General features: G+C 44.8%; 1 protein-coding gene across 1 annotated transcript in view; it reads left to right on the forward strand.

The window, feature by feature from the left end:
• Positions 1 to 27,458, forward strand: part of fstl4 (follistatin-like 4) — a 118,328-nt gene that overhangs the window by 89,236 nt on the left and 1,634 nt on the right. Inside the window, exons 5-12 of the mRNA XM_063202270.1 lie at positions 377 to 543; positions 6,007 to 6,127; positions 8,626 to 8,787; positions 11,291 to 11,425; positions 15,171 to 15,197; positions 16,551 to 16,669; positions 19,719 to 19,868; positions 22,282 to 22,389. Of these exons, the coding sequence (XP_063058340.1) occupies positions 377 to 543; positions 6,007 to 6,127; positions 8,626 to 8,787; positions 11,291 to 11,425; positions 15,171 to 15,197; positions 16,551 to 16,669; positions 19,719 to 19,868; positions 22,282 to 22,389 (989 nt within the window). The remainder of the gene's footprint in view (positions 1 to 376; positions 544 to 6,006; positions 6,128 to 8,625; positions 8,788 to 11,290; positions 11,426 to 15,170; positions 15,198 to 16,550; positions 16,670 to 19,718; positions 19,869 to 22,281; positions 22,390 to 27,458) is intronic.

Consider the following 27,458-nt stretch of genomic DNA (forward strand, 5'->3'; position numbering starts at 1 on the left):
TTGAAATATTGAAATGCCGCTGATCCGAAGTGAATTGTGCCTTCTCAGTGTGAAAGAGGTCGTTGGGAAGGGAGTTTTCTTTTCATCACGCATGCAGGCTAGATGTATTAAGGTCACCTATTATAGATAAAGTCGGTCGACATAAAGCCCTTTACGTTTCATAAAGTATGACAGCTCCTGTGTCCCTAAATTGCTTTTAAAGGTCCTGTCCGAACATCTTAGATCATCGAGGCATCATTTGGGTGTCACTGTGTAGAAGCCTTGTGTGTGTAGTGTAGTACTACAACACCTCATCTTCTTAAGACAAGATTAGGTGAAACCTGCCATATTAGCTGGCTAAAAACTTGTCTCTGCTTCCTTGTTTGTTTGTCAACAGAGGTCATTCAGCTCAGTCTTCCGGAGGATAAGAGATTAAGCATCACCACGGTAACCGTGGGCCTGAGCACCGTCCTCTCCTGCGCCATTCAGGGCACGCTGCGGCCGCCAATCATCTGGAAACGGAACGGCATCATTCTTAACTTCCTGGATCTGGAGGATATTAATGTGAGTTTCCAGGTTTGCCCTGGCTGTTTTAAAGCTGTTCATGTTCTAGACGGAGTGTGTAGTGCCACTGTTCAGACACGCAATAAATCAGTCAAGGACATGATTGAATGCTCTCACATAAAGGTTGTTTTTTTGGGGCGGAGGGGAGAAAAAAAGTACCCTCCCGGAAAGTTGATGGCAAGCTTTTTCATGATTGGTTTGTATGTTTGTGTGTTTTTTGAATTTGAGATTATTTTTTTTCCCCCAAGGTGAAACGTGCAAGATAGGTAGTTCAACTTTGATGTAAGGTCATTTAGGAATGCTGTTTTTTCCTTTCATTTGATGGCTGTTGAATATTTCAAAATGCCAAAGGAACACCGGGCCCAGCTGGAGTTCTGATTCATTGATTTCGAATAAATAATCAATAAAGCGAGATGAAGGTTGCTGCTCCCCCAAAAATAATAAAAATACAAACGGTGGCAGTCATGAGCAAACCTTTTGCATCGTATTCTCCTGCCATGCTTTCATTTTCCAATTAACGGTCGCGCCTGTTTCCCCACGCCGTGTGGATCATTTGTTGTAATTGGAGAAATAATGAAATGATTTCGGTCTCAGGAGTTGAGCCAGACATCATGCTGTTTTCAAAAACCTCAAACCATGCTATAAAAAAAGAGGGTGGCGGGGTAAAGGGGAGAATGAGTGATTTGTAAATCCCAGCATGGTGTGGTTGGGAATTGGCTGAAATTAATGAACTATGGAGCGCCGGTATTTAGCTCACCTGCAACGCTGTCAGACTGTAGATTTGTTTACCCAACAACTGATTAAAATTCTTTAATTGGATGTTAATGAAATGCCTGGTAGCCTAAGTCTCACAACAGCAAACTTAGCTCACAATGGCAAAAAAAAACCTGAAACAAAGAGAAGTGGTCAGCAGAGGCAAGTGTGGCAACAGCACACTGTAAAAAAATACAGTGTTAATTCAACACTTAGAGAGTTGATTTGACATCTTCTATAGCGTATTTGGTCCCAGAGTACTCTCGAAGTGTTTAGTTAACACCTTTTTTTTTTACTGTGTAGTGAAAATGCCTTAGTCTTTCAGAAACAAGCTGAATAGCAGCTCTGGCTGTGGAAACAAATCAGTGGTGCATGTCTTCATCAGAGCACTCATCAACCCACACTGTCACCACCTTATAGCAGAGCTGTGTTTCGGGGCATAAGCATTCGGGGGAGGAAAAGCTTGTTTGTGCGAATGAGTTTACAAGCCTTCAATTATAATTTGCTGGCCCCGATAAGGTGTATTTACAGTCCGAAACGAGCCGTTTTGTATGAAAATTGTCTTGTTTTAAAAATCAATGAGTACATTACAGAGCGATAGAATTTCAGGCCCGCCGGGCGTAATAGAAGCGTGTTCTATTTTAACCTTATGTGCTGCGGTGCGCCCCGGCATTAGGCGGACCTATTTGTCTGCCGTTAAATTGGGGCATTTTACATATTGAATAGCAAGTCTCCCTCCCCAAAGTAATTGTGTTTTGTGTGTGTGTGTGTGTGTGTATGTGTGTGTTTTCTTTTCGTTATTTTCTATCTGATTGCACTGTGGGTAGCACTTCAGGGAGATAAGACAAGTCGGAGTTAGACACACAACAGCTGCACTAAATTCCTGACAGGTTTTTTAGGTCAGGAGAGTAGATCAAAAGCTTGATTGTCAAATGCACTCTTCCCTTGCTGATTCAACAAATAAATTATAAACTAACTACAAACAGTGATTTGTAAGACTCATAGCTTTCGTAAAACGTTCACACATTTTTTATTAGAATCTTGTTTTTAACAGCCTAATCTTTTTAATTAACATGTCAGTCATACCGGTTGCGGCTGAATACATTTCAACAAACAAGTCAAGTCAAGTCAAGTCAAGTTTATTGTCAATTTCTTTACATGCACTGGTCATACAAAGAATTTGAAATTGCGTTTCTTGCTCTCCCATGCAGACATAGACTAATCTAGGTAAGGACATAGACAGTATAGACATAGACAGTACTCATACATGGACATAGACAGTATGGACGTAGACATTGCTCATACAGACATTTAAAGTGCAAGACTGGACAACAGAAGACTTGTAGAGAACATACATTAAGAGGAGGTATTTTGTTGTTCTTTTTCCTAAAAGTCCTTTATAGCGTTCTGACATAGTAATAGTAGCATTTGAAGAAATAAATAATTAAAAAAAGGTTTTTATTTAAATACACCAGCAGCAGTATGTGTGTGTGTGTGTTTGTATGTGTTTTGTGTGCGTGTGTGTGTGTGTGTGTGTGTGTGTGTGTGTGTGTGTGTGTGTGTGTTTAGTGCAGGTAGAAAGTGCGGTGTGCGTCTGTGTGTGTGTACCTGTGTATGTGTGTGTGTGTGTGTGTGTGTGTGTGTATGTGTGTGAGTATGAGTTGTGTGTCAGTGTGTGTATGTTTGGGTTTAGTGCAGAAAGTGCAGTGTGCTTGTGTGTGTGTGTGTGTGTGTGTGTGTGTGTGTGTGTGTGTGTGTGTGTGTGTGTGTGTGTGTGTGTGTGTGTGTGTGTGTGTGTGTGTGTGTGTGTGTGTGTGTGTGTGTGTGTGTGTGTGTGTGTGTGTGTGTGTGTGTGTGTGCATGTGTATGTTTTGAGTTAGTGCAGGTTGAAAGTTCAGTCACAGATGTAGTAGTGCAGGTGGAGTGTTCAGTCGCAGATATGGTGGTGGGGATGAGGGGGGGGAGCGTTGGGACAGGCACAGCAGTGAAAATACTTCACTGTGTTTTCACTGTTGACAAGGAAGACAAGTGAATAATAAATAAACAAAGCTTACATGTGGGAGTTTACTTGTATGACGCTTATTTGAAGTTAGCAGTGTATGATAAAGCCATATACTCACAATCTACACTGTGTCTCAACGGGATCTTGTGTAACAATTAATTTGGATTCAAATTCACATGTAAATGGAAAAAAAACATCTTTGTGATTCATCTTCAGTAGTACATATGTTAAATTTCCATACGCTAAGGAAATGAAATCGAACATGCTGTAAAATCACGTGATTTCTCTTTCAACTGCATTTCAGTTAGCTACTTTGTTGTTTACAATGCAATTTCCCATTGGCAACTACCCAAGTTGCTAACTGGCTAACAACTACGCTTTTGAGAAATGCACCCCAGAGCCACAGAAAAACATACGGCTCTGCACCAGACTATTGTGGCAAATTGACATTATCGTTATACTGCTGCTGTTGTTGTTGTCGTCATCCTAGATGTGCAACCTGCTAGCTGGGTTGACTGTCATCGAACTTTAATCTGTCCCTGAATGAAAATGAAGTCATCACTGAAGGGCTCGTATTGATTGTGCCAAAAGGGCAGCGAGAGCACAGGGACCGCTGGTCGTCTGACATTAGCTTCCGTGCCTCTGCAAGATCCACTCATCTTCACCAAACACACACACAAATGCAGACACACACACACACACACACACACACACACACACACACACACACACACACACACACACACACACACACACACACACACACACACACACACACACACACACACTCATTCTAACAAACACACATGTGTGCGCACACACACACACACACGCACACACACCCTCACTCATTCTAACAAACACATATGCGTGCATGCACACACACACGTTCACGCGCACACACACACACACACACACACACACACACACACACACACACATATACACAAACACGCACGCGTGCACACACACACACACACACTCACTCATTCTAGCAAAAACATATGCGTGCATGCACACACACACACACACACACACACACACACACACACACACACACACACACACACACACACACACACACACACACACACACACACCCTCACGCGCACACACCCTCTCCTGGTGGGACGGAGCTATTTAGTGTCTTAATCCCTCTAAGCCAGTGCCGAAACCCCCAAGTGAGTTGCGCATCCTGAAAAACAACAACTGGCCTCATTCATCAGCGTAATGTTTGTTATATTTTTAACCCCTGCTATTTATCAAGGTCCGCCATGCGCGCAGGGGGGCTCTGCTCCCGCTGACACCCCGCAGTGCACCTTTCATCACTCCAGTCCACACCTCGCAACCCCCCCAACCCTCCCTCCCCAAACCACCTAGCCTCCAGCCTCCAAGACCCATACCCCACCACTACATCCACCCTCCACACCTGTCCAAACTCGCTATCTTCCCTCTTCCCCAACCACCTCTACCCTCAGCCCCCCCCAAACCACCTAACCTCCATCCTGGAAACTCACACCCCCACCACCACAAAAACACTCCCAAACTCCTCTACCCTCCACTCACCTCTACCCATCCACCCTCTACACCTCTCCAAACTCTCTACTTTCCCTCTCCTCCATCTCCTCTACCCTCATCCCCTCCCCCCAACCCTCCCTACCAAACCACCTAACCTCCAGCCTCCCAAAACCCACACCACCCAACTACAGCCCTCACTTCCCTACCCTCCACGCTCTCTTCCACTCCCCCACCACCACCACCACCACCACCACGTGCGTTTTTTGCTGCTCTCTTGGCTAGGGCCCACTTGAAAAAGAGGCAACTGCCTCAATGTGTTTTACCCTCGTAAAATAAAGGAGAAATGAAAATATTTTTCAAAAACACCTCTCCAAACTCAGTACCTTCCACTCTCAACCCAACCACCTCATCCCTGTAAAGCCCTCCCTGCAACCCTCCCAAGCCCCTCCCCTCTCTCCACCTACCACCCTTCCTCCCTTGCACTCACACTCTCTCGCTCTCCATCAATAAAGACTTTCATCACTCCACCCCACCTCCAAACTCCCCTACCCGCCACCCTTTACCCCGATTTCCAAACCTCTTCAAACTCCTCCTGCCCTCGCCCCACTATCAGTGTTGCCAGATCTTTGACGAGGAATAAGCGACTGGCATCCTGAAAACAAGGCCAAAAGAAGCGACCTAAGACTAAACAAAAAAACGCGGGGTATGTCGTCAGTCTCATGCCTTATCAGAGACGACTCTGGTCTGGTGCGGGGATCTGTGTGGTAACTACAATCCACGTAAGTGGCCGAGGCAGAGACAGAGAGTGGGACTTAACAATGTTGGTGTAGGGTAACTTGTAAGGATGAGTGAGTAAAACTGAGTTACCATTGAGAAACATTAAGTTACAAACATCCAAACACATTCAAATCACCAGTAGAGCAGAAGAAAACGTCAGGTCAACCCTGACAAGAACAGGCCCAAAAACCGCAACCCACGACTTTACAAAATTTAAAGAGACAGCTCAAAAAAAGAAGCCCTTGGTCGCTTATAATATGCAGAATTGGCAACCCTGTCCACTATCCTCATGCTCTCTCTCTCTATCTCTCTCTCTCTCTCTCTCTCTCTCTCTCTCTCTCTCTCTCTCTCTCTCTCTCTCTCTCTCTCTCTCTCTCTCTCTCTCTCTCTCTCTCTCTCTCTGTCTCTCTCAGGACTTTGGCGATGACGGCTCGCTCTACATCACCAAGGTGACGACTATCCACATGGGGAACTACAGTTGCCATGCATACGGCTACGAGGAGCTCAGCCAGACCCATGTGCTGCAGGTGAATGGTCAGTACCCATCCATCTATACATTCATACATCTATAGATATAGTGTGTATGAGTTCCTCCCAGGCGCTTTCAAATCTTCTCTGGGCTCGTGTTGTTGCTAAGCTACAGCCAGGCACATGAGCACTACAGTTCACTAATATCAGTATTCTAGCTGTTATTAGGGCTTTCAGGTCGACCATAACGGAGCCGGTGCCCGCACCCGCACCAGTTACGTTCGGCACTAAAGTGCTTATCTGTGAACCGCTCGTGTTCATACCGGGCTCTGAACTGTTTCGCCACGTGACTGTGTTACCCGGATGAACCTGCTGACGGCTACGCTGTCTTCACGGTTCGCCTAGTATTTTGCGGTTCGTATTCCGAACCAACTTTCCAGTTCCAGTTCCAGTAAAATCTGTGGCGTGAACACGACGGTTCGCAATTAGGTGCGGGAACGGGCACTGGCACAGTTCTCAGTTGGCCTGAATGCGCTATTTACGATAAAGAGATACTACTCTGTTGTCAATGCCGATATATCATACATATCATTGCTAGATATGAACAGCTATATACACTACTGTAGCATATAGTATCACCAACTGTTTTGTCAGTATGGACACATCTCCTACTTTCTGACACGACCGGTTGACTTTGGGAGGCGCTGAGCTAAAGTGAATCTGTGACACGTCCGTCCGGACAGGTTATGTGACACAAAATAAAGTGTGGCGCAGGTCACTTTGTGTCCCCAAACCCCAAGATACATCCTTGGCCGCCTGCCAATGTTGAGATGTTGTCTGTGAGCGCCTGTTGCCCTACTTTTACAAGTGTGTCCACCTCGCTACTAGGCACCAGGCAGACTCCAGTTTGACAATGCTGAAGTGAAGCAACATGGTGTTTTTGCAGTTAGAAAATATCGCTGTATGGCATCACACACTTCTGCTGGGCAGCTTCTCTGCCTGTTGCTAGGATGCAACTTTATTTTTGTTTCTTTCTAATCTTAATCTTTTCTACAAGCCCATCACTTAAGAGTTGACAATCTGCTAATTAAAAAGCCAAATTCTTTCAACGCTACACTTTCAGTTATAATGTGAAAACGGAATTAGGAAACAGAGTGAGCAAATTCCTGCTTTGTTTATTGTTTGTGACCGTATAATTTGGATATCCATAAATCATAACATGAACAGAAACTGTGAATTATGTCTTGGTTTACTGTATGTAAACTGTTTGCAAGTTCAAGTGCAACACCTATTTGCCCAGACACAGGCAATACACCAGGCTGCCTTTCTTCATTAACAGGGCCGATAACGAAGGTGTTGAGGCCCCAAATGCATAGGAGTGGTGAACAGAGCATGATAAAAGCATAACACTGTTTTTCACTAAAAGGTCCTAGATATCAGTTTGCTTCATCACACAGGCCTGAGGAAACATGTCAAGGGGAAAGAACTCAGTCAGACTCTTTTCTGATGGAAATTAAATCAACAAGGAATTGTATCGCATCGGTATTCGAGCTGTTTATTTCAACAGCCGAGAGCATTCAAGCCATTTAGAGTAACACCACCAACTAACCAGCGGCACTAATAATCGGACATGTTGTCAACACTTATCAAAGCTCACAGCTTCAAAAAAGTAATTTGCATTGGATTTATTTTTTATTTTCATTCCTTATTTATTTACTTGTGCTTGTGAACAGAGTGATTACCACTGGCTTGCTCTTCAAGAAGCAACTGAGAAGGAACGGCATGACACGGAAAGGGCTCTGCGTCTTTGCTTCACGGAATCAAAGATAATAATCCAATTTCAGCGCTTTGTTTCATAGCTGTCAGATACTCAAGGCATATAGGGAAAGAAAATAGCAGGGGAAGAAAGAAAAGGGAAAAAAAAACACATTTTCAATTAGCCGGAACAATATACATGATTGTTATTCCTTTCTTTTCTCGGGGGATCGTGGCTAATTGAAAAATGATACAGTGGCAGCAGGAGTTCACTGTTGCTCTGTGGCGAGTGAGAGTTGTGTTGTGCTGTTGCCAGGGAGCAGGTTATCTCTACTTCCCAATTACCAGCCGGTGGCGTTTGGCTTCCTTGAACTGTCTCTCACACACCTGGAAAATGAATAAACAAAAAAAAAAGCATTTGTCAGGAATGTGGCGTGTGCATACCCATGAAAGGTTGGCAATCTTAAGCATGCCGGTGAAACTTATTTATTTCATTTGCAAACGGAATTGTATACTGCTCATGTCTGCTACATGCAATGCTTTCGTCATAGACTGTTTGCTCACCCCCCTTCTTGCTGTGTGTTTGTGTGTGTGTGTGTGTGTGTGTGTGTGTGTGTGTGTGTGTGTGTGTGTGTGTGTGTGTGTGTGTGTGTGTGTGTGTGTGTGTGTGTGTGTGTGTGTGTGTGTGTACGTGTGCGCATGCGCACGTGTGTGTGCGTGTGTGTGTGTGTGTGCGTGCGCGCGTGTGTGCGTGCGCGCGTGTGTGTGTTCGTGCACGCATGTGCCTTGCTTTCCCTGCCATGCTGCAGTGCCCCCGGTGATCCTGGTGTACCCTGAGACCCAGGCCCAGGAGCCCGGGGTGGCCGCCAGCCTGTACTGCCACGCCGAGGGCATCCCCAACCCCAGCATCAACTGGCTGAAGAACGGCATGGAGCTGCAGCCCCGGGCCACCAAGCAGCTCGCACTTGTTGGTGAGTCAGTACACACACAGACACATGCACATTGCACATGCACAAACAGACTCACGGCCACACACACACACGCAGTAACACACAAACGTGCACACACGAGGATGTGAACGCACACATGCACGCACGCACGCACACGCACGCGCACACACATGCACACAAACACATACACACACACACGTGTCTCCGATCTCCGCTCTCCTCTCTCCTCTCTCCTCTCTCCACTCTACTCTCTCCCTCTTATTGATTGCTTTGTGTGGTCAAGAGAGAATTTTTTTCCATCAAGGAAAGCTTTTTAGAGTCTTGAGGCTTTATTTGGGACAGTGCAAAGGTATGGCTGGTTCCAGTCCTACTCTTTTGTGAAAATGCCTGAAACAAACATACACTTACACAGTCACACATAGTCAAATGCATGCAGGCACACACACGCATACGCGCACGCACACAAGCACGTACGCAGACACACACACGCACGCACACACACACACACACACACACACACACACACACACACACACACACACACACACACACACAGACAGAAACACACACAGAGACACAAAGACACAGACACACACACACACACACACACACACACACACACACACACACACACACACACACACACACACACACACACACACACACACACACACACACACACACACACACACACACACACACACACACACAAACACACACACACAGACAAAAGTCCCCATGTTGAGGAAATGTATGTACATGATTGCCATTTTTCCACCATGATTTCTACGGGCTGATTGTGATTGCTTTTAGGAACATGGGAAGACACTGATGAAACTCTGCCGGTCATGTGGAAACACTTGGGCACGCTTCGAAGTCAAACTTCAAAATAGTCCAAATATTTTTCAGAAAGGCTTTTGAATTTTTAGGAGACCGCCTCACATCATTACATCTCTGATTGGACAATTTGTCATCCCTAACACTAAATGGAACACTTTTGCTGTTTGTAAATGTGTGGGTTTTTTTTTAAGTTGTCTCAGCTACTATTTTTTGTGCAATTTATTCAATCAGAAAATCCATCTGAAACTGAACATTGGCTTTGTTTTGGTCGCAATTCGGGACATACCAAAATGGTCATTTGAGGAAATGTACCTTTACATGTAAATCATTTTCTGATGATCTTGACAAATGAAGTAGCAGAAATGAAAACACATCATTTGTTGTGAACACTTTGTCTCTATCCTTACTCATAATTGCAAGTACTGAGGTGATCACAAGATTTTTTTTCCTCCGTGATAGGGCACTGGGCAGTCCATTCACCTAAAATAGGTGTTTTCTTCTGGATAGGTCAAGGCAAGCTTGGAAGAAAGGATGGGTGGAAGGAAAGAGGGAAGGAAGGAATGAAGGAAGGAAGGGATGCGGGAAGGAAGGGAGACTGGCATTTCTTGCGAAGAACTTGGAATCCATCCATCCGCTGGCAGTCAGCATTCTGAGGAACAGATAGCGATAGTGAAGGTGGAGATCAAGAGGGGAGGGGGGATCAAAGACAGCAGACTGATAGGGTGAGGTAGATATGAGAGGATGGAGGTGAGGTACACGAGATGGAAGGAAAAAGAAAAGCAGAGTGAGAGAGAAAGAGGGAGAGGGAGAGAGGAAGAGAGTTAGTCAGAGAGAAGGATAGAAAGAGAGTGAGAGAGAGAAAGAAGGGGAGTGAGAGGTGAATAAAGAAAAGGAGGAAGAGGAAGGTGAAAAAGACAGAGGGAGAGAGGAGGACATGGAGGGAGAGAGAGAGAGAGAGAGAGAGAGAGAGAGAGAGAGAGAGAGAGAGAGAGAGAGAGAGAGAGAGGGAGGGAGAGAGAGGGACAGGGACAGGGACAGGGAAAGAGAGACAGGGAGACCTGCGGATGATCTTTGACACCGCATGTGAAAGTGCAGGCGGACCCACACACACGCTGTCCTTCAGCGCTGATGTGTTTTTGAAGAAGGTAGGTAGCACTGTGATCAAGGAAACAGAACCACTGCTGAGGAGGGGGTGGATCTGAGAGCTCACACACAAGCACATCACAAAAGGGCGGCGCAGGCACCAGGGCTTTGATTATTTCCTATCTCAGCATCGCTTCTCCTCCCCTTTCCCCACCTCCATACACTCATCCCCCCGTCCTCCCCCTACTGTATATCAGACACCAGATTTATACGGCTGCTTCCCACAACACAGCAGTCTGATAGAAGTTGCGGTGCACCTGAACAGCTCTGGGGGGGGGTTGAGCTTTCCCCAGGTAACAAACTCTTAACCAAACTACCCCCACTACACCAACTTCTCCTTCTTACTTTGTAGATCTGCAGGATATTGCAGGCTTCTTGAGTTGAACGGTTATGCACTTTGAAGTGACTAACCTTTTTATCGTTTCTTTCTCTGTCTCTCTGTGTCTCTCTGTGTCTCTCTGTCTCTCTCTCTCTCTCTCTCTCTCTCTCTCTCTCTCTCTCTCTCTCTCTCTCTCTCTCTCTCTCTCGTCCTGTAAACCAGCGAATGGTAGTGAGCTGCACATCGGGAGCGTGCGCTACGAGGATACGGGAGCCTACACCTGCATCGCCAAGAATGAAGTGGGCGTGGATGAAGACATCTCCTCCCTGTTCGTGGAGGACTCCGCTCGAAAGACCCGTACGTGGACAGTCTTTTTCTATCCTCAGAACGTCATGAGGACATACTGTAGTCTGGAATTGTTGTCCAATATTCCATTGTTAATTGACCCCCATTGTTAGTCATTGTGCTGAAATGAAGATGAACATAGGGTAGTACGAAAGATAATTCAATACAGTATTACGTTGTGGTTTCTACAGTTTGAACCCCAAGTCTGTAATAAAGTGACATATACCGTATATATTAAAAAATAACAACAAACATATCAAAACACATCAAAACTAAATCAGAATATTCATGTTGTGAATCAAATGACTTGCTGTCAGTCGACTTCTCAGCATTTCAGTGTGATGTGTTTACATAATGACTTGTGACTGATCAGGTTATGATTTATGGTACATTTGCTCAAGATACATTAGGATACAGAATTTGCCGTACATACTTGCCATAAATGTCATACATACATATTGCACCTTGGCTGTGCAATCCTTGCTTAGTGAATGGGAAACATGCCCCTGAGTTCAAGACACATGTCTCAACCAATCAGAGAGGAAGCTGGAGCTAAACGTTACAAATGTATTGCAGTGGTTGAACATGAAGATGGCGACACAGACAATGTCCGAATCACAAGCAGCACCAGTCAATCAATGCGGTGTATTTGATGAACACACAAGGGAACGGCATCATTTGATTGGACATCATTTGACTGGCCGAAAAATGCATCCAATCCAATTAGAGTATCGCTCTCCCCTATGTCCCATCGCTATTTCATGGAATTTTTACAGCAGCTGTTAAAAATGAGAGGCTCCTCTCCTCTCCTCTCCTCTCCTCTCCCCAGGTAGGGTCACCTTCAGGCTACGTTTATGATGTGTTTAATCTAGTCACTGATGAGGGAAGCACTGGACGAGGTCCCAGCTCCTCTGGAAGCCATCCTTTATCCACTCTTGGCAACATCTCTTATTGTACGGTCATCGACCATTGAAATGTATTCAGTCAAGCTGCAAGGCATCATTGCACCACACGGCAAGACTTTGTGAAGACAGAGTACATTAAGTGAGACTCAGCAAGTCTATAGACGATAATAGAACGGGCCTTTCTAAGAAACTTGTTACAGTAATCTTACGCCATACCGTGCACAGGGTTTATTTCTGCCTGATATGAACTCCTTCCAACATATTTAATACATCGGCAGATTTTTATTCATAATGGTGAATGGTGCATTTCTGTGTGTACTGTTCTGGCGTTAATGGTATGTGGTTAGTTGGAAGTGCTGCTGTCATGAGTTTGATGACCTATACCTCTATACAGTCCTCTCTGCTGGACCACCGCCACACTGTGAATGGGCCAGTGTGATTCTGTGAGGCACCTTGCCATCTCCAGTAGCTACATGGAGCTCTTTTCATCCTCAACATGCTCATCACTTCATCTGTTAAATGTACTTTCCATATTCCAGCCATACACTGTAGAGATGGTTTTAAATGGACACTGTGTGAGATTTTTAGTTGTTTATTTCCAGAATTCATGCTGCCCATTCACTAATGTTACCTTTTTCATGAATACTTATAACCACCATCAAATTCTAAGTATTCATTATGACTGGAAAAATTGCACTTTTCATACATGAAAAGGGTGTAGACAGGTCATCAGCTGGGAAAATTAGGCCTTTCGTCCTACCGCACTTTTCTCTGTGGATTACTGACCAGAAGCCCTATTGGAAGAAATTAAAACATGGGGCCACGTCAATTTTTGCTCAGAATTCAATATGGCCGCCATTTTCCAAAATGACTTGTTTTCATGCATTATTACATTGTACTATAAGGTGATATTCATGAACGATTAACTACTTTCACCTATTTCCTTACATACATGTTTACAAAGGTTGACTAAGCTAAAACAAATGAAAATAAAGTTGGCCACCTTGCAATATCCAAAGGAAAGTGCTGAAAATAATGATTGAAATGTACATAGAGAGTCTATGGCTGGGGAAATTAGGCCTATTGTCCTGTCAGGGTTTTCACAGTGGATTACAGACCAGAAATTCTCATCCACCCCGCACCCCCCACCCAATGTGAAAAGTTTGGCAGGTCAACCCCCCCCCAATTTACCCCCCCCCCCCCCCCCCCCCCCCCCCCCCCCCACACACACACACAGACACACACTATTCTGCCCCTCCGAACCCCACACACTATTCTGCCCCCCCAACCCCGAATTCAACCCCTAATCCGACTCATTCCCCCCCACCCCCACTCTGGCCCCCTACCCCCGCTCACCCCCTCATTCATCTCCCCTGCTCCTCCACATTATTCGGTCCCCCCTACCCCCCCACCTTAACCCCCCTGTGTCTATGTCAGTGTATGTAAAGAAGCACACTGGCCACACAAACTTGAGAAAAGCGCACTCAGGCACACACACACACACACACACACACACACACACACACACACACACACACACACACACACACACACACACACACACACACACACACACACACACACACACACACACACACACACACACACACACAGTTTGGCAGGACAATATGCCTTTTTTCAGCAGTCCACTGTGCCTGTGAAATTCAACCATTTGACAACATTCCTTTGGATATTTCAAAGTGGCAAGATATTCATGCCTTTTTCTAGACAACCTTTATGCTCACGTCTGTAAGGAGATAGGTCAATTTAACTGAAAAATAGGTCATCTTTATTGATAATTATGGCCTTACAGTATTGAGAAAAATGTGTGAAAGTTTTCTGAAAAACAGAGAACATTTTTAATTTTGGAGCACATAGATAGCCCCAAGTTTCAATCTTTTCAATAGATCCACTGTGATCCACTGTGAAAACCCTGACAGGACAATAGGTCTAATTTTCCCAGCCATAGACTCTCTATGTGCATTTCAATAATTATTTTCAGCACTTTCCTTTGGATATTGCAAGGTGGCCAACTTAATTTTCATTTGTTTTAGTTTAGTTAACCTTTGTAAACATGTATGTAAGGAAATAGGACAGAATGGTGCTGAAAGTAGTTACTCGTTCATGAATATCACCTTATAGTACAATGTAATAATGCATGAAAACAAGTCATTTTGGAAAATGGCGGCCATATTGAATTCTGAGCAAAAATTGACGTGGCCCCATGTTTTAATTTCTTCCAATAGGCCTTCTGGTCAATAATCCACAGAGAAAAGTGCGGTAGGACGAAAGGCCTAATTTTCCCAGCTGATGACCTGTCTAGGGATCTTCTCCATGGTACGCCATTTTGAATTTCCAAACATAGCTGCAAAAATGACTCTACTTGGACCATACTAGGAAATATTTGTTAATTACCCATTAAACTTTCATGTAAAGATCAAATTTGGCAATAGGCAGCCCAGTTTCAATGAGCAGCATAGTTGCAGTACCTTTTTTGACCATTTCCTGCACAGTGTACCTTTAACAATTGGTTAACAAGGTAATTGCCTAGTGCTCCATCAAATCTGCCCAGTGTATGGGGCCCCCAACAGTTCGTCCCACCAGGGTAAATAATGGCAAAAATAATTCACGGTAGTCCTATATTTATATTTTCCTAGGGCCCTCGAATGGGTACAAACACTTCAAAAACTTGAAACAGTGTAAAAATAAAAAAATAAATGGTGTGCCAGTGTCAGGAAAATAAGCTTGTACGTATGCACATTTGTCAACCAAATGTTGATTTTGTTCAATAAATGTGCTTTTCTGTGCTGTCTTTCTTTTGTCTTTTTCATCATATGCTGACATTGCTGCAGTGGCCAATATACTCTGGAGAGAGGAAGGTATGTGTTAATGTTCATATTTACCATGGTTTTAACTGATGATTGGTAATTTCATACAATGTGTGTGTGTGTTAATAAATTTCATTATATTACTGCTCTCTCTCTCTCTCTCTCTCTCTCTCTCTCTCTCTCTCTCTCTTTCTCTCTCTCTCTCTCTCTCTCTCTCTCTCTCTCTCTCTCTCTCTCTCTCTCTCTCTCTCTCTCTCTCTCTCTCTCTCTCTCTCTCTCTCTCTCTCTCTCTCTCTCTCTCTCTAGTTGATGTATTTCAGTTTGCCCAGTGCCCACCTTGATTGGTTAGGTCTACACTCTTAAATTGTCCTGTATATGTTGAGAGTTTCAAGGGCAATTGCTTTAGAAGCCTAAATAAATGAAATTCTTTCAGGCGAAGCATTCACCTCCCCAAAAAAATCTGTGCCGTTTTATAACACACTTCACAAAAACAACCTAAAGGTTCTTTCTTAGTACAAGTAATAAAACACCATCTTAAAACTCAGTGGGTAATAATTACAGAGAAAGAGAGAGCTCACTAAAAAAATGTGTTTTATTGAGCTCTGGACATTTCCATTCTCCCCAAAATTATTGTTTTAATTTTAGTAATCTGTCAAGCAGACACGAAGGAATTCTGTAGTGAGATTCACAACAGCAACTTGAAAATTTGACAGCTTATCAAATGAAGACATCTTGTTTTTCAATACTCCGCTAAACACATCCGTCTTGACAAGTTGCACACACAGAGGAAGCAAAAAATATGTATTGACTACTAGCTGATTGACTGCCTGTTTGTGATTTCTGACAATATGGCAACATAGTAGCTACTCTTCTTTGTCAAGCTGAAGTGAGACATGCAGCCTAATTAGCAGCGTACTACTGGGAGAGGTGTTACAGAGCTGTAAACTCTTATTTCACCTCCCCCTCGCCTCGGGGTGTCGGGGGATCCAGGTGTGGTGGTGTTTGCTGTTAGGGTGCACAACTTTGAAGCAACACTAAATTGCATGTTGTTGTTGTTGGGTTTCTTATTTTTGGAGCATGTTGATGTTTGGTGTACAGATAGATAGATATTTCTACTTTTTTAGCAATCGGAAATGAAAAGTACTATTTGTCCAACTGTAGTGTATTTATGTAATTATGTAGTAATGTAATTATGTATCTTCTTGACGTCACGTTATGTCACGTCACGCCACGTCACACCACGTCACATCACGCCACGTCACGCCACGTCACGTCACGTCACGTCACGTCACGTCACGTCACGTCACGTCACGTTGTTTGATTTTATATCATGCTTTGTTGTGTTATGTTGTCTACTGTATATAGGCCTATTCATTGAATTGTTTATTTGTTTGCATCTTGCAGGGTTGAGCGTGGGGAATATGTTCTACATCTTCTCTGACGAGGGGATCACCATACTGCAGCCGGGAGACTGTGAGATCCGCAGACGCATCAAACGCTCAGAGAGGATCGTGGCCAGCTACGTAAGTCGCTTGGATATCCATGTGACCATCCAATGGTATAGCCTTACATTGTAAATAAAATATATACTACAGTATGTAGCGATGCTGTATGGGTTTACCTTTGAGTTAAGGAATAGTCAAAGGGAACTCACACACCTTTCTATCCGACGCAATACAAACTTTTTAATCGTCCTAACAGGTGCACGAATTCCCTTCAGCTGTTCCTTGATTACATATTGAAACCTGCACATCCACCGGGTATCATGTCCTAAGGTGTGATACTTCCCCTTTAACCCTGTGAGACCTGAACCATGAAAGCAATGAGAGAAAATTCTAATTTTTTTGAATTTGCTTCAATATTGGTCCCTTATAAGAAATGTAAAAAAAAAAAAAAAAAAATTGTTAAGGTCACTGAGATATTTAATGCATCATATATGATGCATCAGGCGTTAAAGGAATGAAAATTTCAAATTCATGACCATTGAAAAATGACATTTAATGCATTTACAACTTTTTTTTTTTAATTTAAAAAAGTTGTCAGACGATTTAATTTGAGGATTATCTTTAAATATTTAGTGAGATCCCACCATTTTTTTTAAGCCTATCCTTGTTTTAGCAGGACCATATTTTACATTTCCCACAGCCTGGTTGGGTAATTTTTTAAAATCTATGTAAAAACATAGCTGATCGAATGCTTAACAACCTATTTATGAGTGTAATATAGATCATTATTCATTTTTGATGTGTAATTTGAATATAGGCTCCATTACTACAATTGGACCATTTCTCCATTCACTTCAATGCATTTTTTACGAGATCATAATTTCAACATTTTGCATTACATTTTCAAAATTGCAAATAAAACCTGTTTCTTAAGGCAATATCTTTGTCTTGAAGTAAAACAACTTGTGTGTTTTGTTAAACGATCGTCGTGGTATGCTTTGTAAGTTTCCCTATGGAGCAAATGCATTGATGGCTGACTTCCTGCCACCGCCGGATGGTGCTTATTTGTTTCATCAGTTTTAGCACGATCTCTCTGCAACACGGTGTAAAAATATAAACTCTTCCTTGATTAATTGCACAAAGCAAGTGTTCAAATTAAAGGATGTAGAGTTATATTTCGGAAATTTGTACACAAATCTTTTGCAATTTGACGATATCTCAGCGTCGGTCAGGGAAACCGCTTCTACTCCATTTTTGCATTTTTCGCCGAGCTGTGATCAATTTGTTGTTGACCGCTGCTCTCTTGTGGCGGTTTCCGTGTACTGCAGGACGTTTGGAAATGACACGCAGGATGTTTTTGGGATCGATTTTTTTTTGTGTCAGCGTGGAGAGGCCTTTGAATTTGATGCATCAAATATGATGCATCCGGCGAGATAGGGTTAAAGTATACCGTATGTACCTTTGAGTTAAATGTTGTCAGTTACACACGTGAGGGTGCAATGGTATAGGCTTTAAAACGTAATTAAAATGCAGTGCTGTCTATGTAGAGATAAGGGCATAGCTTCAGGGTTAACATCCAGATATGGTGGAAGGTGAAGATGGTTGTAATTCGTAATGGGGGATGGAAGGGGTTCTTTTACTGGGTGAGCGTTGGGAGGATTCCCCAAGTCCCCAGCATATTATCCCTATATGCGTGTAGATGTATGACGTTCAATTTTTCCCCGACATGTATGTACTTAGCTCTCCTTTCAAATACACATGAGTCATCCCTGAATAGATTCAATTTGAATTCATTCATTTTCATTAGATATGACTCCATATGGCGTCCCAAGGTGCTTCATTCAATCCAATTCATTTCAGTTATAGCCATAATAGTCTGGAACAATGGCACACGACACCCCCACATTCCTACATATCAGTATTCCCAGGAGATGTTAACTTTAAGATGTCAGGAGACCCGGTGCTGTGTGCTGTGTATTGGCCCTATCGTGTCGTGCTGCGTGTAAAAACAGTGGGAAGGCTATCACCCCATGTGGATGCTCCCAGGGAGAGCATCCATGTCTCTCAGGCTCGTGTCGTGTAAGTGAATTAGAGATCGATAGAAACCCAATAAGCCGTGCGCTAAGTCTGTTGACGCTGTGAGCTGCATTCCTACCGACCCATGTCTTTCTTGTCCAAGCGTTTGTCTCCGAGGCGTCATTTGGTTCGTCCATCGCAAGATATCCTGACTTGGGATCCGTGTTTCCCCTAAAGCCCCCCCTGACCAAGTCTTAGAAAAACGGGGGCCCCATTGTGAAGCGGGATCTTTATTAGACAACAAATTGCTTCCATAACTTTTTAACATTACCCTCAAGTTAATATCACTTACAAGTTTAGCCAAAATTATTGTAGGCTCTTCAGAGGAAAGAGGCCTATGAGCGGTGCTTGAGATTGTTATTTTGCTGGATGATGGAGTGATTCAAGGGTACATCAGCACATTTTTGTTTCTGATTTAAACAGTTTTCCCCTTTACACCCACAGTGTGTGTGTGTGTGTGTGTGTGTGTGTGTGTGTGTGTGTGTGTGTGTGTGTGTGTGTGTGTGTGTGTGTGTGTGTGTGTGCGTGCGTGCGTGCGTGCGTGCGTGCGTGCGTGCGTGCGTGCGTGCGTGCGTGCGTGCGTGTGTGTGCGTGTGCGTGTCTGTGTCTGTGTCTGTGTCTGTACATATTTTTTGTGATCCATTTTTGTTTTTATTACACGTAACCTCAATTCTGTCATTCAACAGACAGTATACAGGATATCATTTGTAAGTGTGCAGAATCATGTGTACAGTACATTATGTTCAGTATCCATGACAAAGCGTATGTTTCAGATGTCATGAGTATGTCTTGATCAGAGAGAGTAGAGAGAGAGAGGTTCCATTGGCCCATTGTTTCCGGGTTCTATTATTGCAAGGGGGAGGGGGGGGAAATCCCCCTTTAGGCCGACCTAGGCAGACCTAAGGACTGTTCTATTCAATGCTAGGAGTATTATGGCACGCCCCTTTAGGCAGACCGGAACCTGGTCACGTTAGGTGCCCATAGCAACCTATTACAATGGCATATCTCTATATACTTTAAGAATCTCTGTCTTGATGTCTCCCTACGACAGGAGGAGATGTGTCCCAAGAGTGAGGGCATCTCCCCGCAGCACTGCGTCTGGTCGTCTGCCCTCAGCGTGCGGGACAAGTACGTCTACGTCACGCAGCCTCTGCAGAACCGCCTGCTCATCATCGACACCCAGGCCCAGAAAGTCGTACAGGTGCGGTTCTGCTTCATTCCTTCCTGATTCTTATTTTGAAACTCGGAGGTCGGTTGACACGAGTTCGTAAATGTGGTAAATTTGGTAAATGTGTTCTATTGCAACAGCTGGCGACAATACAAATCACAAGTCACACACAACAAGTCACACACAAACTAATGTTTAACAAACACGGAGTACACAGAAGTGCTCTGAGTTTGTGTTTCGAAACTCCGAGTTGAGCAGCCGTTCTTCTGCACTTTCCCGAGGCGGAGGTCGGGTTTCCGACAACTGAGTTCAAAAGAATGCACCGTTAACCCCTACAGACCCAGTTTTGGAATATTAAAACATAACATTTAAGTCTACATATTAAACCTTCCCCCCATTTTCCTGGTATTTATATCATTAATTGGTCAGATTTTTGCTGCTGCAATACATTTGGCAGAATGTTTAAATAGGTTTTGTCATGACTGTAAAGTCATTCGACGTGGCAACCTACCTTGAACAGCGTGAGGTCTTCAGGGATGCCCATTTATAGTCAAGTCTGCCATGTGAAAATGGAATTCTTTAATCCAATAAGGGAGGGAAAGGAGAGGGGGGAAAGAACTTAAAAGTCTGCAAAAATGGTAAATCACTATATAAATTGACGTTTAAATCTCCATTTCTCTCTCTCTCGCTCTTTCTCTCTCTCCCCCTCTCTCTCTCTCTTTCTCTCTCTCTCTCTCTCTCTCTCTCTCTCTCTCTCTCTCTCTATTTCTCTCTCTCTCTCTCTCTCTCTCTCTCTCTCTCTCTCTCTCTCTCTCTCTCTCTCTCTCTCTCACACACACACACACACACACACACACACACACACACACACACACACACACACACACACACACACACACACACACACACACACACACACACACACACACACACAGGCATAACCACAATCCCACACAGGCATAACCACAATCCTACACACATTTACACACACACTCTCTTTCTCTCTCTCTCTCTTGGTGTCCACCCCCCACCTCCCCCTTCTTCCCCTCTCCCTCATTGTCACACGCTCACTCATTCACAATTCAATCCCATCATTCCACCAACAATACGTGTTGTGTCAGGGCGGTTTTATTACACTGAAGAGTGTGCGTGTGTGAGTGCGTGTGAGTGCGAGCGTGTGTGTGTGAGTGCGAGCGTGTGTGAGTGCAAGCGTGTGTGTGTGTGTGTGTCCAGCCATCAGTGGCAGCAGTCATTGGCCGGCTCCTGATTTAATGGCTCATGAAGTATTCTCTCAGATGGCTGATTGACAGTGTGGGGCTAAAGGGCCAAGCACGCTGCATGTCATTAAGGGCCCTGCCTGTCAGCAGCCGCGCCTGATCTGTGTAAAACAGACAGCTTTCCTGCCTATTATGAGGACAGGGCCTAGCCCTGCTGGAGGAGTGGGGATATAGCATACTGGAGTAGGCAAATATACTGGGCCCTGGGCCCTCGATGTGCTGAGCACACACACACACACACACGCACACACACACACACACACACACACACATACACACACACACACACACACACACACACACACACACACACACACACACACACACACACACACACACACACACACACACACACACACACACACACACGCACACACACGTATATGGCTTCGTAGTGGTAGTGGAAAGGGGATATAGCACACAAGTGTTTGCCTATATACTGGGAGGGTTAGAGAAACAGCCTTCGATGTGCTGAGCACACACAGACACACACACACACACACACACACACACACACACACACACACACACACACACACACACACACACACACACACACACACACACACACACACACACACACACACACACACACACACACACACACATGCACATGGCCTGGTAGTGGTTGTTGAGATGGCATATAGTACACACTGTAGGTGTTTGCATGTATACTGGGAGGCTTAGAGAAGCAGCTGGCACAGTAGTGATTACTGCATGCTATGCTGCTGCCCACTGAAGATGGCATCTGCACAGAGAGTGAGAGCTACTATCTGGCCAACTGAATTTTACTATTTATTTCTGTTTGTGTGTGAGCATTTCTCTCTCTCTCTATCTCTCTCTCTCTCTCTCTCTCTCTCTCTCTCTCTCTCTCTCTCTCTCTCTCTCTCTCTCTCTCTCTCTCTCTCTCTCTCTCTCTCTCTCTCTTTCTCCTCTTCTCAGTGCGCTTTCTCTCTCATGCTCCCCTTTCTCTTGTTCGCTCACACCCACCTCCCTCCTCCTCATCTCTCTCTCTCTCTCTCTCTCTCTCTCTCTCTCTCTCTCTCTCTCTCTCTCTCTCTCTCTCTCCATCTCTCTCCTCTCCTCTCTCTCTACTTTGTGGTTACTGTATTTGAGAATTGATTGCTTATTTGTGTCTGTGTGTGTCCTCTCCTGCTACCCCATCTCAGGCAGTGGAGACGGATCCTGTTCCTGTCAAGCTGTACTATGACAAGTCCCATGACCAGGTCTGGGTACTCAGCTGGGGAGACCTACAGAAGTCCCATCCTACACTGCAGGTACAGTACAGTACAGTACTGTGTGTGTGTGTGTGTGTGTGTGTGTGTGTGTGCGTGTGTGTGTGCGTGTGCGTGTGCGTGTGCGTGTGCGTGTGCGTGTGCGTGTGCGTGTGCGTGTGTATGTGTGTGTGCGTGTGTGTGTGTGTGTGCACGTGCATGCATGTGTATGTGAAGGTTGTGTGTCTTCCTGGTGTTTTTGTACACCTGTGATTGAGTCAATCTGAATATGTGTGTAGGTTTGTGCGTGTGTGCCTGATGTGTGTCTGTATCTGTTTATGTGTATGTGAGAACTCTATTGTCAAAACCTGGCTCTTGTTTATATGACTGGGGCCCCTCAGGATGGAAGCACATCACAGCGCAGTGTCTCCCGGATAGGTGAGGAAAGCCCAGAGAAGTGTGGATTGGTTTTTCACATGTCCAGGGAATGGAATGATGCCTTCGACTGACGCATATGCCTGCAGCAGGAGGCACCTATTATGATAACCAGCCACAGCACTCAGGGAACGGGGATACACTACATGCAAGGGTTCCCAAACTGGGGGTCGCGACCCAATGGGGGGGTTGGCGAGGAGATACTGCACGGGGTTGTAGACAATAAGGACTTTGCTTCAAAATGGGAACAGCACAGGTTTAACAGTTATTTTTTTAGTAGTTTAGTAGTTAATTAACTTCTATAGTTAATACATACTTTAACCTATCATTTCAAATCAAAATTTTGCGATATTAAATGAATTGATTAATTATTAACAATTAAATAAAATAAATGATTAATAATTAAATAAATAATTTAGCAAAATAAGCTTCTTGGTGTTTGGAATATGAGGATTATGATTATCACATGAAATATTACTGGGTCTAAAAGGGGGTCCCAGCAGACACAGTTTGGGAAGCACTAGTGACTACAGGCAGTGGAAGAAGTGAAGGGCCACCCGGCACGGCTGAGTGTGGTGACAGGAACTGACAAGGGACAGGGGAGGGAAGGAGAGGGACAGAGCGACAGACACAACATTCATTATCTAGCCACTCTCCTCTCAGACACGGGGATCCCATTAGGTCTGATATGTGTATGTGTATGTGTATGTGTGTGTGTGCTTGTATGCTTCTGTGTGTGTGTGTGTGTGTGTGTGTGTGTGTGTGTGTGTGTGTGTGTGTGTGTGTGTGTGTGTGTGTGTGTGTGTGTGTGTGTGTGTGTGTGTGTGTGTGTGTGTGTGTGTGTGTGTGTGTGTGTGTGTGTGTACTGACTGGAGTGTGAGGCCCTATGAGCTCATTGTGATGGAGACCTTCCTTATTAGCAGCGGGACACTCACACCCACACACGCTTGCACATGCACATGCACACATTCACATTCACATTCACATTCACATTCACATTCACATTCACATACATGCACAGGCGCACGCACGCACACACACACACACACACACACACACACACACACACACACACACACACACACACACACACACACACACACACACACACACACACACACATGCACATGCACATGCACATGCACACACCCACACCCGCACACGTTCTCACTCAGAAACACACCCACACACATACACACGCACACACGTAGGGACACACACATGCACATGCACATGCACATGCACAAACCCACACATGCACCCCCCCTACACGCACACACACACACTTGCAAAAACACACCGGCCACGCACACACATCAGCCCACGCTCACACATCAGACCACCCCCAGTCAGCCAGCCAGCGTATCCCTTTTCCATTTCCCCGTTGTCATGTCTCCTAATGTGTTCGTTGAGGAGCGCTGGAGCGAGAGATGGCGTGCTGCTGTGCCAGCCGCCTCGTCGTCGTGACAATGTAGCCGCCATTGTTCCCGTTCAGGAAAGAGAGTGATCGCACCGCTCACCTTTAATTCTTCCTGAAGGGGTTTGCGGCAGAAAAAAAAAATAGACGAAAAAGAATCCCTGCCACACATTAAGAGAACCCTTGGCACGTTTGTAAGAGAGTCTGACGGTGGCTCTCACTGCGCCTCATTTCAGAGAATACTCAAATTGGAATGAATAATTACAGCTAAGAGGGGGGGTACAAATCGCTTAAAACATTTTGCCGGGAAGCAATTTTGGCGCAAGCGACACATTAGGCCAGAGGGCGTATGGATCACCCCGCAAATAAATGGCTTGATAATGCCATTATCATTTGGGGAAAGGCGGTAATTGACCTGTGTGTCTGTGTGGGCGAGCGGCCGTGATTCGTCTGCCAGTTGGTAGCACAGGGAGTGCTATATCCAATACCTCTTCATTTTTTAAAATGGCTGGATGTTTAAACTTCTTTTTCGTTCCAAATGCGATTGTCAATTCATTATATTAAGCAAATGAAAAGCGGGGTGTCAGGAATTGACTCTGGAGATGGAGGGGGAGGTGGTGGTGGTGGGGAGAGATGGGGGAGATTAGCCTGGCCCTAGCCTAGCCTAGTCTGCGTTCCTTGTACTGACAGGGGCAGACAAAGGCATCAGTTGTCCGGGGCCCAGGGATTAGAGCGGCCTGGAGTTGGGTCCCCATTAGATTGAATGAAGTGAGTGGGGGGAGGGCTTTCAGATGACTTTGTCACTGGCCCAGCCAAAGCTGTCAGCGGCCCCTGCAGGGTGACTGCGGGTCTCTATGGCGGATGGTAAGTGGCCCTCTGTCTGTTTGGACAGGGAAACAACGCCGGCGAAAGTTTACTCTCCTTATCAGCCCACACGGCAAACAAAACACCCGCTTGTTATTTGAAGAGATGAGACCTCCCGGGAGAGCATTATGGCAGCTCGGAAAACAGACAGACAGGGGCCGCGTGTGTGATCTGCTTGCCATTCCACAGCTATACACGCTAAAAAACTTCAGTGTTCATTTAACACTTAAAGAGTCGATTTAACATTTTCTAGAGTGTATTTGGTCCTAGAAATCTCTGTAAGTGTTGAATTAATGCAGCAGCGTTTTTTACTGCGGAGTATCCCCCTGCGCTATGACTAATTTGTCTGGGAGAAAGCACGGGGAGGCCGAGCGGTACCGGCGGCAGATTCAAGAGCAGCTCCTCGGCATATCACTTCCTGTTCTGAACATCGCTGATTGAGCTTTTGATACCTCAGTTATGTAACGCAAGAAGACCTAGCCACGGGCTGACTAGGCTGGCTGGTCTTTGACAAGCATCCCCCTTTTTGATTCGCTGTCAACTGCCGTCTTTAGATATTCCGCACAGCTTTAAAACTTCAGAGATTATACGTAAGTGCGTGGGATTTCGAAATGCCTCGTTGAAGCGGTATTAGAAGTGCCGGCTGTCTAACATAGTGCATAGTTGTAAGACAGCAGCGTTAACAGAAAGGACGTTTTAATCGGTTAGAAGGTGCTTTTGGGCTTAAAAAACCTTGAAGGAGATACTGCGGTAAAAAAATGAAAGTACCATCAAAAGGGCGGCACTTTCCACAGTGAAGAAGTAACACCAAGAGGTCTTCTTAGCCGCACACACACCTTTTTATGATTTCTCATCTATAAACATTTAAATGTCGGCATAAATACCGCTGTCTTCCCTAATGTGTCTTCTGGAGTGTATTTTTTTTTATTTTTGGTCACCTGAAAGAGCCTCTGATCTTCTGTCTCTGTCCCTTGTTGCGACGTTAACGAGAGCAAAATGCGGCAGAGCGCTGGTCGTTTGGCAAGGTTGCCTGATGAATGAGGCTCTTCGGCGGCCACATAAACAGCGCAGCACCGTAGTCCTTGGCAGTGCCTAAACAATGTCAGGAGACTGGGATGAAGCATCCGTCATGCAGGAGGAAGGGCCACCAACACACACACACACACACAAGCACACATGCATGCATGCTCACATGTACACACACACACAAACACACATGCATAAATACACACATCGAAATACACGCACGCACGCACGCACGCACGCACACACACACACACACACACACACACACACACACACACACACACACACACACACACACACACACACACACACACACACACACACACACAGGCATGTGTGTTTGTATGCACATCCAAACTCTCTCTCACACACACACACACATGCACACCTAACCTCAAACATTCACACACGCACATGTCCCAACCACACACACACAGGTGTGCGCACACACACACACACACACACACACACACACACACACACACACACACACACACACACACACACACACACACACACACACACACACACAACCAGGGCCCCGGAGATAAATCTGAGATGGACAGAGGCTTGTGAGCTCTCCTTCCATGCACTGATAGCGTTCACATATCCCACAGCACCGCAGCATAATGTATTAGCCTCTCGTGACTGAAGACACTCTCACACTTCATGTCTGAAGGAAAGCCATTGTGTGTGGCCTTCAATCGCCTCATGCCTACAGGTAATATGTAGTGTAGGTAGTATGGTAAATGCACATAAATAAACATGAAGTAATATGTCAGTATGTAGTATGTAAGTACACATAAATACACATGTAAATACACATGAATAATTTAGTTATCTTATCTCGCTTGGGGTTATCTGGAACTTGCTGCGCTCATTTTGACTAGCACTTCATTTTACCGATACAGTTTCTTCTTAGTGTACCTACAAGCAACAAAATGTTATCAATCAATCAATTAATCAAAATGAATTTATATAGCACAATATCACAAGTAAACAATTGTCGTAGCCCCATAATAGTCATTGAAAGGGTATTTATCATAGTACTACTATGTCATAACAGAGGGCCTTTAGTGATGCACTATGACTCGGCCATTGCCATTCTGGTAACAGCAAATTTACAATGCCATGTTTTGAGTGCTTTCAAATACACATATACAGTACTGTACATTCCCACATTCACACACCAGCTCTGGAGGATGGCAAGAAGCCATCGATTGTTCATATGAGAAAGTACCTCTCACACACACACACACACACACACACACACACACACACACACACACACACACACACACACACACACACACACACACACACACACACACACACACACACACATACACACACATACACAGACACAGACACACAAATAGTAGGTTATAGT

This window comes from Engraulis encrasicolus, chromosome 7 (assembly GCF_034702125.1).
Source record: "Engraulis encrasicolus isolate BLACKSEA-1 chromosome 7, IST_EnEncr_1.0, whole genome shotgun sequence".
Taxonomy (NCBI): domain Eukaryota; kingdom Metazoa; phylum Chordata; class Actinopteri; order Clupeiformes; family Engraulidae; genus Engraulis; species Engraulis encrasicolus.